We start from the raw sequence: 17536 nt of genomic DNA, 5'->3' as shown, positions 1-17536 counted from the left end.
TCCTCTGAACCAGAAGAGTCCAAAGAATCAGAATGATGGTGTTCATTTAAAAATTCATCTGTAGAGAGAGAAGATTTAAAAGACTTTTTACGTTTACTAGAAGGAGAAATAACAGACAAAGCCTTCTTTATGGATTCAGAAACAAAATCTCTTATGTTATCAGGAACATTCTGCACCTTAGATGTTGAGGGAACTGCAACAGGCAATGGTACATCACTAAAGGAAATATTATCTGCATTAACAAGTTTGTCATGACATTTAATACAAACAACAGCTGGAGGAATAGCTACCAAAAGTTTACAGCAGATACACTTAGCTTTGGTAGATCCAGCAGGCAGAGGTTTTCCTGTAGTATCTTCTGGCTCAGATGCAACGTGAGACATCTTGCAATATGTAAGAGAAAAAACAACATATAAAGCAAAATAGATCAAATTCCTTATAAGACAGTTTCAGGAATGGGAAAAAAATGCCAAACATCAAGCTTCTAGCAACCAGAAGCAAATGAAAAATGAGACTGAAATAATGTGGAGACAAAAGCGACGCCCATATTTTTTGGCGCCAAATAAGACGCCCACATTATTTGGCGCCTAAATGCTTTTGGCACCAAAAATGACGCCACATCCGGAACGCCGACATTTTTGGCGCAAAATAACATCAAAAAAATGACGCAACTTCCGGCGACACGTATGACGCCGGAAACGGAAATGAATTTTTGCGCCAAAAAAGTCCGCGCCAAGAATGACGCAATAAAATGAAGCATTTTCAGCCCCCGCGAGCCTAACAGCCCACAGGGAAAAAAGTCAAATTTTTGAGGTAAGAAAAATATGATAATTAAAGCATAATCCCAAATATGAAACTGACTGTCTGGAAATAAGGAAAGTTGAACATTCTGAGTCAAGGCAAATAAATGTTTGAATACATATATTTAGAACTTTATAAATAAAGTGCCCAACCATAGCTTAGAGTGTCACAGAAAATAAGACTTACTTACCCCAGGACACTCATCTACATGTTTGTAGAAAGCCAAACCAGTACTGAAACGAGAATCAGTAGAGGAAATGGTAAATATAAGAGTATATCGTCGATCTGAAAAGGGAGGTAAGAGATGAATCTCTACGACCGATAACAGAGAACCTTATGAAATAGACCCCGTAGAAGGAGATCACTGCATTCAATAGGCAATACTCTCCTCACATCCCTCTGACATTCACTGCACGCTGAGAGGAAAACCGGGCTCCAACTTGCTGCGGAGCGCATATCAACGTAGAATCTAGCACAAACTTACTTCACCACCTCCCTTGGAGGCAAAGTTTGTAAAACTGATTTGTGGGTGTGGTGAGGGGTGTATTTATAGGCATTTTAAGGTTTGGGAAACTTTGCCCCTCCTGGTAGGAATGTATATCCCATACGTCACTAGCTCATGGACTCTTGTTAATTACATGAAAGAAATGATAGTTTAGGCACATCAATTAAATGTCCACAACAAACCTTGAGTAGAAAGCTATGCAGTATAGGAGACTAGTATCAATATTCTCTAGCAGTGGATAACAATGCTCTGAACATTAGGTGGCGCTGTTACACAAGTATAAAACTGCCCATAAATGACATAATAAAGAAACTTATTGCCCACTCCTCAGTACCAGGGAAGGTATTTGCAATCCAGTATATGAGCATATTAAAAATTAAAGCAAATAAATAAATCTAGCACTGATATTCCAGCATGTCCTTTCTTTCCCTGTCAAGTGGCAGTATATTTATTTTTTAGTTTACTTTTAACCCATATCTGTAAAGTGTACCAAGTGAGCGTGTTTTTAGTGAAGTGGCAGCAATATATGAAAAAAACTGAAGCCGTTTAACAGGAGAACATGCTGAAATGTTATGCTTTCTCCACTATAATACTAAATTGTGTTGATTTTTCAAAACTTTAAATGTGCAGAATATCAGCCCTGAAAAAACGATATTGGTCTATGCCTAGCAGGCACAATCATGTTATTTCTCTATGCAGTTTAAGGAAGTTTACTATGAAATCTTGCAAGAGTTCAGTGAAATCTCATGAGATCACAGGAAAGCAAAGTGTTACATCAGCACTGATAAAGTTGATTGGCTATTTTTTCCCCCAACATGAAGCTTACAGTAGCTGAAGGATAGCTATTCACAGATCACTTACTATTGTCAGCTGAAGAAATTTTGAGGTATCTTCCGGTTTTACATAGAGATGTTTAGGTAATATTTCCTTGGCAGATTTTTTAGAGTTATGCTGCATCTCTTCAAGAGATTTAGCATATGGGTATTGTCCCTTTAGAAAAAGTAGAAATAGCCGACCAAGATCCGCTAAAACAGCTGCCAAAAAAGATAAAACCATCTGGCAGTTTACAAAAAGTACAACGGCGGAGGTCTTGTTTTGTTTCTTTTGAAGTTATTTCTGCACAGTTTACCTTGACTCTATTAACGGCTTTCAGCTTGTTGTATGCTGTCATTAATGAACTCAACAATTTGTCTCACTCTCCAAGGCAAAATAACATTTACAACTAGTTCTAGCAAATGTGGATCATAACAAATCATATAAAACACATATATATTCAAAAACATAATTTGAATATTTAAAAAAGGTTCCTGTAAATATGAATATAAAATATATTAACTAAAATATTATGTATTAAAGTAATATAATAAATATTAACTAATCATGAGATAGATGTATAAGATGTAAACCCCAAAAATATTAAATATTGTTAAATATATTTGTGTCAGTTGCAGCTGAGTTGATCACAAGTGAATGTCTCAGGTGCAAAACAAGTCTATTAAATCATTAAGAGTTGATAAACAGAATACTTTGAGGCACTAATAATTGTCTAAAAATTACTAAATTGATGAACACTAAATAAAACTTGTAAAAGGGTTATGCTTTAACCTTATCCCAATTTTGATATACTGGTGAAACAGAATAGGAATGCTTTACACCAACCAAATGATTTAAAGGGACAGTCTACACCAGAATTTTTATTGTTTAAAAAGATAGATAATCCCTTTATTACCTATTCCACAGTTTTGCATAACCAACACAGTTATATTAATACACTATTTACCTCTGTGATTACCTTGTATCTAAGCCTTTGCAAACTGCCCCCTTATTTCAGTTCTTTTGTCAGACTTGCATCTTAGCCAATCAGTGCTGGCTCCTAGGTAACTCCACGTGCTTAGCACGTTATCTATATGACACACATGTACTAATGCCCTCTAGTGGTGAAAAACTGTCATAATGCATTCAGATAAGAGGCAGCCTTCAAGGACTAATACATTAGCATATGAGCCTACTTAGGTTTAGCTTTCAACTAAGAATGCAGAATTGGTGATAACAGTAAATTGGAAAGTTGTTTAAAATTGCATGCCCTATCTAAACCATGAAAGTTTATTTTGGACTAGACTGTCCCTTTAACGCTTATTTTTGTTTTTACCATGTACAAAAAATAGCAATTGCAATTACTTATAGATTATTTTATATTTACATTTCTCCTTAAAATTTGTAGGTGCTAATTTTCTCCTTCTGAAGAATACACAGTCACTAAGACCTAAGTCTGTCTGCCAGAAATCTATCGTATGCTTAATAGCGTCTTGAATAATATTTCACTGTGTTCTCTGTAGGGAATTAAGCTGCAAGATTCTTGTTGGAAATTGGTTAAAACGTGTTTATACATAATTGAAAGACACTTATTTCTTCAGACAATATATCCTCTCTTTTGCAATCCATTCTTAGGATTATACAAGATTTGCTGTCTGCCTGCTACAATCCTAAAATGACTTTAATTTTGTTGACAAAACCAGAATCTTTTTACCATTATATTGGATGTTATTTGCTACTAAAGCAAAACAGTGGTAGCTCTGTTATAAATTTCCATTTCCCAATTAAAATGTATACTATCATCCATAAATAGGCTTCCAGTGATACTGTTAAAATCCCCCCTAATCAGCACTGTATTACAATAATCTCAGAGAAATTACTTTTTTCTATTAATGTTTGGTTATTTAATATAAAAGAGTTAGCAAGAAGGAGTTAGCATCTGCCATTAATATTAAAGGAATAGTCTAGTCAAGATTAAGCTTTCATGAATTAGATAGAGCATGCAATTTTAAGCAACTTTCTCCTATTATACATTTTTCTTTGTTCTCTTGCTATCTTTATTTGAAAAGGCCAGAATGTAAGCTTAGGAGCCGGCCCATTTTTGGTTCACCACCTGGGTAGCGCTTGCTGATTGGTGACTACATTTAGATACCAATCAGCAAGCGCTACCCAGGTGCTGAAGCAAAAATTGTCCGGCTCCTAAGTTTACATTCAAATAAAGATACCAAGAGAATGAAGAAAAAATGATACTGGGAGTAAATTAGAAGGTTGCTTAAAATCGCATGCTCTATCTGAATCATGAAAGCTTAATTTTGACTAGACTATCCCTTTAAGGAGAGAACAGGGAGGAGTTAACATCTGTCTTCAATAATTAATCATTCATAATATATAACCATAAAAGATTGTTTAAAATCTATATAAATACATATTTATACGTGTGTGTGTGCTATAAAAAAACACACACAGAGAGAATGATAAAAATAATAATAAATAAATTAAACAGAGCAGGGAAAAAAAGAGGCATATAATAAAGGACTCAGTTAAAATGGTGAATCATAAAATCACAGCTATGCACCACAGTTTAATAAACCATGAAATTTACATCAAACGCTTCTCTTCCATTTCAATATCCAGAGAAGATGGTTGGTTTAAAGTAACATTCACAATGCTGAGCATAGGTCTCCAAAGAAAAAGAGGAACCAAATTCAATAAGGCAAGTCAAATATACATATTGATATGAATGTAAAAATAAATACAACCATGTATTAGGCAGATTATGGACTTAGTACAATTGTAGGAAGATAAAATAAGCTGTCCTAATTTGACATTCTGTTTATTTCTATTCACTACTTAAAGGGACACTGAGAGCTCTATCACAACAGTAATTCGGTGATATAGCCAAGTGCGGTATGACTGTTTTCTTTGTTTTAAAAATGAAACATTTTAATAAATATACACATTTCTGAACAAGTTTCTTTTAAACATCAAGTTGTTTGCATGGGATTTGTGTGATGTATACAATGCCTTGCAAAGGTATTCACCCCCCTTGACTTTTTACCTATTTTATTACATTACAGCCTTAAATTCAATGTTTTATTAATCTGAATTTTATGTGATGGATCAGAACACAATAGTCTAAGTTGGTGAAGTGAAATGAGAAAAATATATACATAAAACTATTTTTTAGAAATAGAAAACAAAAAATTGGCATGTGCGTATGTATTCACCCCCTTTGTTATGAAGCCCATAAAAAGCTCTGGTGCAACCAATTACCTTCAGAAGCCACTTAATTAGTGAAATGATGTTCACCTGTGTGCAATCTAAGTGTCACATGATCTGTCATTACATATACACACCTCTTTTGAAAGGCCCCAGAGGCTGCAACACTTAAGCAAGAGGCACCACTAACCAAACATTGCCATGAAGACCAAGGAACTCTCCAAACAAGTAAGGGACAATGCTGTTGAGAAGTACAAGTCAGGGTTAGGTTAAAAAAAAAATATCCAAATCTTTGATGATCCCCAGGAGCACCATCAAATCTATCATGGAAAAGAAAGAACATGGCACAACAGCAAACCTGCCAAGAGACGGCCGCCCACCAAAACTCACAGATCGGGCAAGGCATTAATTAGAGAGGCAGCACAGAGACCTAGGGTAACCCTGGAGGAGCTGAAGAGTTCCACAGCAGAGACTGGAGTATCTGTACATAGGACGACAATAAGCTGTACGCTACATAGAGTTGGGCTTTATGGCAGAGTGGCCAGAAGAAAGCCATTACTTTCAGCAAAAAACAAAATGGCACGTTTTGAGTTTGTGAAAAGGCATGTGGGAGACTCCCAAAATGTATGGAGGAAGGTGCTCTGGTCTGATGAGACTAAAATTGAACTTTTCGGCCATCAAAGAAAACGCTATGTCTGGCGCAAACCCAACACATCAAATCACCCAAAGTACACCATCCCCACAGTGAAACATGATGGTGGCAGCATCATGCTGTGGGGATGTTTTTCAGCAGTCGGGACTGGGAAACTGGTCAGAGTTGAGGGAAAGATGGGTGGTGCTAAATACAGGGATATTCTTGAGCTAAACCTGTACCACTCTGTGCGTGATTTGAGGCTAGGACAGAGGTTCACCTTCCAGCAGGACAATGACCCCAAACACACTGCTAAAGCAACACTTGAGTGGTTTAAGGGGAAACATGTAAATGTGTTGGAATGGCCTAGTCAAAGCCCAGACCTCAATCCAATAGAAAATCTGTGGTCAGACTTAAAGATTGCTGTTCACAAGCGCAAACCATCCAACTTGAAGGAGCTGGAGCAGTTTTGCAAGGAGAAATGGGCAAAAATCCCAGTGGTAAAATGTGGCAAGCTCATAGAGACTTATCCAAAGCGACTTGGAGGTGTGATTACCGCAAAAGGTGGCTCTACAAAGTATGGACTTTAGGGGGGTGAATAGTTATGCACATTGACTTTTTCTGTTATTTTTTCCTATTTGTTGTTTGCTTCATAATAAATAAAAAAAAAAACATCTTTAAAGTTGTGGGCATATTCTGTAAATTAAATGATGCAAATCCTCAAACAATCCATGTTAATTCCAGGTTGTGAGGCAACAAAACACGAAAAATGCCAAGGGGGGTGATTACTTTTGCAAGGCATTGTATGTTACGGGTAAAGTCAGATATCCAGATAATCCTAGAATTACCCGGGTAAAACGGACATTAACCAAGCGGCTGTGGGTAAAGTACGATGTACTTTAATTCCCCCAGCTACACAATTTTTTTTGCCTCTGCCTGGGGGGTTGAGGGGTACTCCTCTGTCATCCACCTCAAGTGAACCTTAAACCCCCCAGGCGGAGGCAAAAAATATAGTGAAGATGGGGGAATTACAGTGCATTGTATATACTGTATATATGTTTCATGCAGTGACTCGATGAAGCGCATGCACTCTGAGGGGGATTTATCATCTTACATGGGGCTTTACCTATAGCCGCTTGGGTAATGTCCGTCTTACCCAGGTAATCATAGGATTACCCAATATCTGACTTTACTCACAACATACACATTTTATTCTCCAAGTCTGTAAAGTGTGTTTGTAATATTTTCTTTTTTTTCTTTTAAACTAATACAGGAATCATTTGGCTGCAAACTGCACAAAACCCCAGAATATTTAAATTACATTTTAATTCTATTCTGAAAAATAAAATGACAAATACTGATATGATGAATATATAGACCAAAGTTCCTGTTTTTGTTTGTTTTTTAATTTCATAAAGATGAAAAAACATGTAAATAATTTAGCATTATCTCACACCTTAAAACGATGCACAGGATATATTAAAATATTTCAGTTTATTATTATTATTTAAATATCTGTTTTAACCCAACTGACTTGGTGCCTTACAGAAAACTTGCAGAGAGTCACGAAATAATGTAAAAAATAAATGCATTTACGCCACATTTAACCTAAGGATTAACAGTGACAAGCAACGCATATTTGCCAGTTATAAAAAACAGGCTGTAAACTTTATTTGTAGGCAAAATCTGATTTTTGCCTCTGTAAAAAAAAATGTGCATGAATTCTATGATTTAAATAAACATTTAAAAAAAACACTGTAAGTAGGGGAGGTTGAATGTTTTATTAAATTTAAACAGATATTAAATGTTTGCTGAGCATTTAGTGATTAATTTGTGCTAACAAATATTTTCAAATGTAATATTTGAATAATAAATATGACATTTGAATATTCAGATATTACAATTAAATTGTTGATTCTCATAATCTTCACAGTAAGTCTATGGGAATCAATATTCAAGTGTATATTTGATTGAAAGCAATAGCTGAATGGTAGAATGAATTTCAAGGGCAAATTTCAGACATTTGTAGATTTCTAATTCTAAGATAAGCAAAATAACTCAGTGGCAATTACATAACTAAAACTTCTACAAAAGAATTCCCATCTGTTACATCTCATGTTATGAGATGGACCAGAACGTCCAACATTTACTACAACAGGTTTACCTATCAAACACACCAAAAATCCAACCAGTGTACAAATGAGAATTTACTACTGATTACAATAGCAGGAATGAACCCAAAACAGAGCATTTATGACTTAACACCACTACTCTATGGGATATTCTTTACACAGTACTATGAACTTAGATTTGATTACAGCACTTTGTTCTGTCTGAACACCATTTGCCTACAAGACCATCCAGATGTAAAACCACATATGATACCATATGGTGCTTACCTTCAATCTTCCTCAGTGCAGTCAGACAAGTATCCTGGCTGGGGAACTCAAAGGGGCTATTACATGTCCTGATGGTGTCGCACTCGCATTTCCCATTGATAATGTTGCAACCAGTTACAAGGTTTTCGTTGCAGGGTTCAAATCCATGCAGTTGGTCATCATCCCAGTTTTCATCTAGGATATAATATATGAAAAGAAATTAGTTCATAAGGTACAACATGAGTGTTCATATTACTAACACATACCATAAAGACCAAACTGACTAAACATATAAAATACACAAATATCAATGCTATTAGGGTATTAGTTTATGGCTAATGATGACTACTGATGAAATATATTAAGCATGTAACAGGTTAACCAATTTATATCAAATTTACGAGCCAAATTGAATATTAAAAGGACAAAAAAATTAAAATTTAAGCTGCCCATTAAATGAAAAATTAAGGAAAATAAAGCAACATTACAATTTATATTCATTGTTTATTTTGCCCTCTTTTACTGAAAAATATATTTGAAAAGTGTAAATGTTGCCCTTCTTACAGATAGGCTGCTGTATATAATTAAATGGACAGACTAGTCCAAAATCTTTATTATTTAAAAATATAGATAATCCCTTTAACACCCATTCCTTTGTTAAAAAAGCATACCTAAGTAGGCTAAGTATCAGCAATGCACTACTGGTAGCTAGCTGCTTATTGGTGGCTGAAAATATACGCCTCTTGTCACTGGTGTGTTCAGATAGCTTTTTATTTTTTACACTTGTATGTCCCTTTAATCACTACAAAAAACATCAATAATCAATATTCAGTTCTCTGAAAACCATAAAACATTTATGTGCTCTAAAAACAAAACTTTGCAGTGTAAACTAAATGTTTATTTAACAAGCTTATGTTATAGTTTAAAGGGGCAGTAACTTTTATGATTCAGATATTGCATGTAATAAACAACATAAATACCAATTTACTCCTACTATCTAATTTGTTTGTTTTCTTGATATTCTTTGGTGAAAAGCATACCTAGGTAGGCTCAGCAGCAATGCATTACTAGGAGCTAGCTGCTGATTGGTAGCTGAACATATATGCTTCTCTTGTTGTGTTCAGCTAGCTCCCGGTAGTGCATTGCAGCTCCTTCAACAAAGGATACCAAGAGAATCCCCACCGTCAAGTGGATCCCCACCGAAACTAGAGAAACTAGAAAATCTGTCACCCACGCCCTCGTCAGTAGTCGACTGGACTACGGCAATGCACTCTACGCCGGGTCCACCATCAAGCTCCAGAAACGACTCCAACGCATCCAGAACACCTTGGCCAGACTCATCCTCGACATCCCTCACCAAAACCACATCACCGAACACCTAAGGAACCTACACTAGCTCCCCGTCAACAAGAGAATCACCTTCAAGCTCCTAAACCATGCATTCAAGGCCCTCCACAACATCGGTCCTGAATACATCAACCACCGTGTCAATTTCTACACCCCCACCAGACAACTCCGCTCTGCCGACCAAGCACTCGCAGTCATCCCTCGCATCAAGAAAAAAACAGCTGGAGGAAAATCCTTCTCCTATATGGCAGCAAGGTCATAGAACTGCACCTCAGACAATCCACCTCCCTTACAAACTTCAGGACGGACCCCAAGACCTGGTTCTTCGACTGAATCATCTTCCCTTAGCCCCCCTAACCCCCCCATAGCACCTTGAGACCCTCACAGGGGATTAGTTTGCGCTTTACAAGTACCCAATAGAATAGAATGACACAAATTTGACAACAGTAAATTTGAAAGTTATTTACAATTGTATGCTCTATCTGAATCATGAAAGAAAAAAGTGGGGTTTATGTCCCTTTAAGCTTACACTTTATAGGAAATGTGTAGCCTTGCTGGGCCTGTGATTCTTATCTGCTGTCAAAGTCTATGTTTATATCTTTGACACACAAAATACTTTGAAAAATAGGATACTCATGTCAGATTTTCATTAAAAAAACACAAATTCCTTCCTCTTTCATATTAGGTTCGCCCCCTACTTATTTAACACGTTCATTTCTATGTATCCTTTTCCTCTTCCTATCTTTTGTCATATTGTCTTATGGTTTCCACATCTTTTAAATGATTTCCTATTTATTGTATGTCTTTTCCTCCACAGGAGTTGCTTATTCAATAAAGTTACAACCTCAACAATCTACAACAGTTCTTTTAACATTACTTTCTGTCTTAATCAAATAAATACATCATTTTATCTAGACCTTGTGCGTTTAACATACTAAAAAGCCTTAAAAAATATCTGTCTATCTATCTGTCTATCTATCAATCTACAGAAAGAATGAGGCTTGACAAATTTTAGGTGCCCCCAATTTTTTTTAGATAATTCTTCAAATCTATATACAACTATTCTTTCCTAAAATATGTAGCAGACTCCTAAATGATCTTATTGGCTACTAATTTTTATAGGCTCGATTTATCAAGCCCTTCACCTCGCTACGACTGCAGGTACTCACAAGAGAACCTGCAGTCAGTATTTATCAAGCAGCGGTCATGAGACCTCTTAGGTTTGATAATTTCAATTTCACAGCTTCTGGCTGTGCGTGATTGGCTGTGCGTGGGCAGGGGGCGGTGTTGCACACAAGCGCCAAATGGAGCTCACGTGCTATGCAGAATACCGCTTCCGGCTGCCCGCCAGAGGTGAGCTAGGGCGGATAGGGGTGCATATGTACGCTCCTGTCCACCATGGCTAGATAAAGCGAGCCCTATATAAATGTTTCAATTCCTGATATAGAAAATACCCATAAAAATAATGAAAAATTCCTTGTGCATAACTGCAGAATATTAAAAAAATACTCAATTAGGCCAAAATGTTGACACCCCAATTAATAAATTAGTTCAGGTGTTTCAACCCCACCTTTTGCTAACATGTACATAAAATCCAGCATATAGCCATGAAATCTTCATAGACAAATATTGGCAGTGGAATGGGTTGTATTGAAGAGCTCAGTGACTTTAACATGGCACTGTGATAGGATGCCACCTTTGCCACGTTAGTGAAATTTATGTGCTTCTAGATCTGCCCAGGACTACTATTAGTGCTATTATTGTTTGTCTAGGAGCAACAACAGCTCAGCTACGAGCTTGCATATTGTTATGGTGATAAGCTTCGCCCCCTCTCCTTGACTACCTTTTCCCCTCTCATGCAAACTCACAGAATGAGGCTGTCGAGTGCTGAAGAACCTGCCGTGTAAATATCCCCTATAATCTGTAGCATCACTCACTGCAGAGTTCCAAACTGCCTTTGGAAGCAACATCAGCACAAGAACTGTATGTTGGGCGTTTCATTAAATGGGTTTTCAAGAGCGAACAGATGTACACAAGCCTCAAATTAACACGCGCAACGCCAAGCATCGACTGGAGTGGTGTAAATCACTGTTTCTCAACCACTGTCCACAAGTACCCCCAACAGGACAGGTTTTCATTATAGCTGAACTAGAGCACAGGTGAAATAATCAGCTGATCAGTAACCCTGGTTACTAACCCGCTCTCAGTCAGCTGATTATTTCACATGTGCTCTAGTTCAGCTATAATTAAAATCTGGCCTATTAGGGGTACTTGAAGACCGTGGTTGAGAAATACTGGTGTAAAGCACTGTTTCCCACACTTTCTTTGTGGCACGTACCCCTACAGGCCTAATTATTTACTCTAAGTACCCCCAACGGTAACACGCAAATAATAATAGGTTAGAAAGATAAGCGACAATTGTGTCTACCATAGAAAGTGAAAAACTGATACCAGATATATATTCCACTTTCAGGAATTTATTTTAAAATCCATTTTTACTGAACACAACAGATGATAAAGAAAGCAACTAATAGAGAAGACACCTGGAGTAAAGAATCGTGCTTCCCTATCTGGCAGTCTGATGGAAGAATCTGTGTGTGGTGAATGACAGGAGAACTCTACATTGCATAGTGTCTTTAGCAGGCTATGGAAGTAGAGTTTGCAAAATTGTTTTTAAAAATGTTATAAAAAGTTACGAATACTGCTGCCATAGAGTGCTAAAGACACGTGCACGCTCCTGAAACCCTATGAGTCCACCTAGGTTTATTCTTCAACAAAGTATTCCAAGAGAATAAAACAAAATCCTGACTCTAACTTTTAAAGCTCTCAATAACACTGCTCCACCCTACAGCTTCAAGCTAGTCTTTTTATTATTATTATTCTTTATTTATAAAGCGCCAACAGATTCCGCAGTGCTGCCCATGGGTACAAAGATAAAAGTACAACAGAGAAACAATACAAGACAAAATGTTAAAGGGACACTGAACCCAATTTTTTTTCGTTTATTATTCAGATAGAGCATGACATTTTAAGCAACTTTCTAATTTACTCCAATTATCAATTTTTCTTTGATCTCTTTCTATCTTTTTTTTAAAAGCAAGAATGTAAATCTTAGCAGCCAGCCCATTTTAGGTTCAGCACCATGGATAGCACTTGCTTATTGTAGGCTTACATCTACCCACCAATAAGCAAGCATAACACAGGTTCTCAACCAAAAATTGGCCGGCTACTATGCATCACATTGCTGCTTTTTAAATAAAGATAGCAAGAGAACGAAGACAAATTGCTACTAGGAGTAAATTAGAAAGTTGCTTAAAATTTCATGCTCTATATCTGAATTATTAAAGAAAAAATTTGGGTTCAGTGTCTCTTTAAAGACAAATACAGGGGGAACTGAGGGCCCTATTCCCGTGGGAATTTACAATCTAGATAGGTAGGAAGATGGAAAACAGGAGGTGGGGATTGCAAAGGTGAGAATAATATTAGTGAGGTGTTAGATGAGGGCAACTGTTAGGTAAGTGAAATGAATTTGTTACTGAGTCGGGTGATAAGCTTCCCTGAACAAAAAGATCTTTAGGGTGCGTTTAAAGGAGGACAGGTTAGGGGTAAGTCTGACAGCTCGTCAAAGTGCGTTCCAGAGGGTTGGTGCCACACGAGAGAAGTCCTGTAGTCTAGTATGGGAGGAGGTGATGGTAGAGGATGTAAGGAGCAGGTCATTGTTGGATCTTAGGGGGCGGGCTGGAGTATATTTGTTGATGAGTGAGGACAGGTAGGGTGGGGCAGCATTGGTAAGGGCTTTGTAGGTCAGTGTGAGAATTTTGAATTTAACTCTGCTGTGAATGGGTAGCCAGTGAAGGCTGTGAATGGGTAGCCAGTGAAGGGACTCACAGAGAGGTGCAGCAGATACAGAGCGTCAGCAGAGGTGGTTTAGCATGGCAGAGGCATTTAGAATGGATTGAAGGGGGAGAGGTGGGAGAGAGTAAGGCCAGTTAGTAAGTTGTTACAGCAGTCAAGTTGGAAAATTACCAGGGAGTGGATTAGCTGTTTAGTAGTTTCAAGGCTCAGAAACAGTCGAATTTTGGAGATATTGCGTAGGTGGTTCCGGAAACAATGAAGAGAGCAATTGAATGTGGGGAATGAAGGACAGGTTTGAGTCAAGTGTGACTCCAAGGCAGCGGACTTGGGGTGATGAGGAGATAGTGGTGCCGTAAACAGTGATAGAAAAATTAGAAACTGAAGTAGAGTTAGAGGGGGGGATTAGAAGTGGTTCAGTCTTGGACATGTTTATTTTTAGGTGGTGAGAGGCCATCCAGGAGGAAATGCCAGATAAGCAGTTGGTGATGTGAGAATTGACAGAAGGAGAGAGTGCAGGGGTGGATAGGTAGATCTGGGTATCATCAGCATAGAGGTGATAGTTGAAGCCATAGCTGTTGATAAGTTTACCCAGTGAAGAAGTGTAAACAGAGAAGGGTAGAGGACCCAGGACAGAGCCTTGAGGTACTTGTCTCCAGATACAAGATTTCTCCAGACTGGCCCTCTATTTTGTGTAACTCTCTGCCTCGCTCTACATGACTCTCCCCTAGTTTTCAAACTTTCAAGCACTCCTTAAAGACTCTACTGTTCAGGGATGCATTATAATATACACTAACATTTTAATTTCTAAGTTCCTCTCCAACTTTAGCTCCCCCTTATTATGTAAGTCTATGAGCCTGGCGGCTTTGTAGATCATCTTCATGAGAGATGATTTACAACAGTGAAACTCTCGGCAGGGCCCTGTATCCCTTTGTCTCCCATAATTGTTACCTTGCATATTAGACCCATGTCTGTAGCGCTGCGGAATCTGTTGGCGCTCTCCAAATAACTGATAATAATAATAATAATAAAAGAGAACAAAACAAATTTGATCATATAAGTAAATTAAAAAGTTGTTTAAAATGACATGCTCTATCCAAATCATGTAGCTGTAATTTTTACTTTAATGCCCCTTTAAGGTTCCTACTGTAATTTCAACAAGCTACATTTTTCCCACTTTGAAGAGAAACCTGTTTATTGAGTTCTTGAGTTAAATTCTTGTATAATCTCTCATTAGCAAGTCTTATAAGGACCTGCCATCTAGCTGCTGATTCTATTGCGTGACATGTTTTTCTGAACACCTAACACCTAGATAACCCCCTTTACCCAGAGTATACATTCCAAATCAGGACCTCTCTGCCAAATTCCAGTGTTTACACATGACTGCAACATTAAAAAAAAAAATCCTACCTAGCCAGTCCTGGCGACAATCCAAAATTTCTTCCCATAGCAATGGAATCTGAATAAAGGAAGTGAAAGACCTGAAACAATTTTTTTCTTCTTCTTCTTCCGAGTTTAAGACTAAATTATTTTCCAGACAAATCATATCTCATTTCTATATCTAAGGAATGCCTGGTAGCCGTAAAACAGGTGAAACTTGTTGCTAAACGTTTTCTTTTTCTTTCAACAGTTTGTAAAGATGTGTGTGATTACTTCCTTGACCAATGATATATTGTTGTGTAATTTTTCTTGTGGACTTGCCTTGCAGTAAAATAAATTATGTACGGCAGAAAACATTAAATGACATACACTAGAAATAAATCAGTGCAGCTTTGGAATCGGCTCAACATTCTATTTCTAATTATGAAAACTCTTTACAGAGACCTTGACTAATAAAATACAAATGTATAACTGAACTACACTTTTACAATTAAGGTGGAATTGTCCAATTATTATTAACGTTTGTTTTTTTTAATTCAAGTATGGAACATATGGAGAGGATTCTGACATTTAACACACATTTAAAATGTATATCCCAAATAGTCCACCGCCAATACCCTCTTTATTCAGTGTTTAATTATTTAAACTATTATTATCAGTTGTGAAAAATGCGAGGCTGGGGAAAGTACTAACTTTTGCACAGTGGATTAAAGGGACATTATAGTGCAAAAATGGACATGCTTTAATTTGTTAGAGTTTATAATATTAGCACTAGTGACGCTGCAATTCTATGGGGCTGATTTATTAATGCGCGGGCGGACATGATACGCTGTCTGCATTTATCATTGCACAAGCATTTCTCGTGACATGCTTGTGCAATACCGCCCCCTGCACATTCGCGGACAATCGCCCGCTAGCAGGGGGTGTCAATCAACCAATCGTATCCGATCGGGCTGATTGCTGTTCGCCGCGAGTCTTACGACCGCTGCTTCTTAACTTTCGCTTCAGGCAGACCTAGCGGAGTGGGTCGGAAGCAGCATCCACTGCTTCATAAATCGACCCCTGTGTGTATAACCCCTGCAAAGGGCTAATCCAGTATTTTTGTCTCATGGAACATCAACGGGCCAGATTTTCATGATATCAGAACTACAGCACAGGTGAAATAATCAGCTTATGGATGAGAACAGGTAGTAACATTATATATATATATATACTGTGTATATTTGACTATATGACTAGTATTCATCCATTTCCTAACTTAGTAATGGGTCTCTGGGTCCAAGAGAAACCCATTACTAAGTTAGGAAATGGATGAATACTAGTCAGCTGTTAGCTTGTTCTAAAATGTGTCATTGTTATAGCCACATCATTTCTTTGTTTATGCAAATACTTTTATATAGTTAGCACATGTGGTTACCATATAATATGCTAGTCACGGTATTTTAAGTTCATCATTGTATTATATACTCACCTCATTTATTATTGAAACATTTGATGTATCAGTAGCTTGTATTTAACTAAAATGCTAAGTCCAAAAGTGACCATCACAAATGCCAACTTTCCTCCTCTATATCTTATAAGTGTCAGAGTTGCCTTCTATGACCAGTGAGGAAAAATACTAAGAAATCTTTTAAAATGGAGGTTCCCGATATATATTTTTCGCAATTCACCTTGCAGACGTCATGATTATCAATGTCTACTGTAACACTGCAATTGTTGTTTCCTTATATATTGTATTTGCACAACCTCAATAAAAAATTATTGATTTAATTTTTTTTTTTTTTTAAATGTAATTCTAAAAAATATATAACTGAACTTGATGTTTAAAATATGTTTATGTGCTTGAAAACCAATTCACTGACTATTATTTGGGAAAAAATAGGATGTTGCAATTTGACTCACTCTGAGAGGGAGTTTTTCTGTCACTGCCCACCACTCAATACTCCCCTCTGTCCTATTCCTGGCTCTCTAATGGGGGTAATATGGGTCTCAAGTAGGTCTGAGAACCCCTGTCAATGAATAATCTGGAGCACCTCAATTCTTCACCTTCTACAGGTAAGATTGAGGTGTACAGAGAGGGGGAAGGATTAAAATCTATTGGTATGTTGGGTATATTTGTCTTCTCCTAGAGGTCGGTTGAATCCCAGATCATTTGGGTTGTGGACTCTCACCATCTTATGACTGATCCTGACAGAAGTACATTATAACTACAAATACATGATAATAAAATGGCAACTTCAATAACAATAATAAAAAAAACTGGGATCACTGGTAGCTGGTGAAGTTTTAACTTGGAGGGGCAAAATATTCTTCTGCTTCCATTTCTTTAATATGTTGTTTTTCATTTATTTTAATACAGAAACCAGACATTAATTCAGTCCATTTGTTATAGAATTAACTAAAACATAGCTGACATCATATTAAATATCCCAATCATGGGTATTTAATCAGAAATAAATCACTGAATGAAATAAATCACTGAACTTCTAAGAAGTTACCTAGGGAGACACACATGCTGGGCACTGATATTGTTACTACTATTTACTAAGATGGCTCCATTTTGAGGAAACTGTATTAGACACTTGCATAATAATAATAATATTAGCTTAC

At 37.1% G+C, this 17536-nt stretch overlaps 1 protein-coding gene across 2 annotated transcripts in view; it reads right to left on the bottom strand.

The window, feature by feature from the left end:
* CRIM1 (cysteine rich transmembrane BMP regulator 1) overlaps positions 1-17536 on the bottom strand; it is a 1124265-nt gene that overhangs the window by 992628 nt on the left and 114101 nt on the right. For both annotated transcript variants that reach the window (XM_053711878.1, XM_053711879.1), the window contains exon 2: positions 8369-8542. In XM_053711878.1, the coding sequence (XP_053567853.1) occupies positions 8369-8542 (174 nt within the window). The remainder of the gene's footprint in view (positions 1-8368; positions 8543-17536) is intronic.

The sequence above is a fragment of the Bombina bombina genome, chromosome 4 (assembly GCF_027579735.1).
Source record: "Bombina bombina isolate aBomBom1 chromosome 4, aBomBom1.pri, whole genome shotgun sequence".
NCBI lineage: Eukaryota > Metazoa > Chordata > Amphibia > Anura > Bombinatoridae > Bombina > Bombina bombina.
The sequence above is the reverse complement of the archived record's forward strand: the minus strand, read 5'-3'. Positions and strand labels throughout refer to the sequence as shown.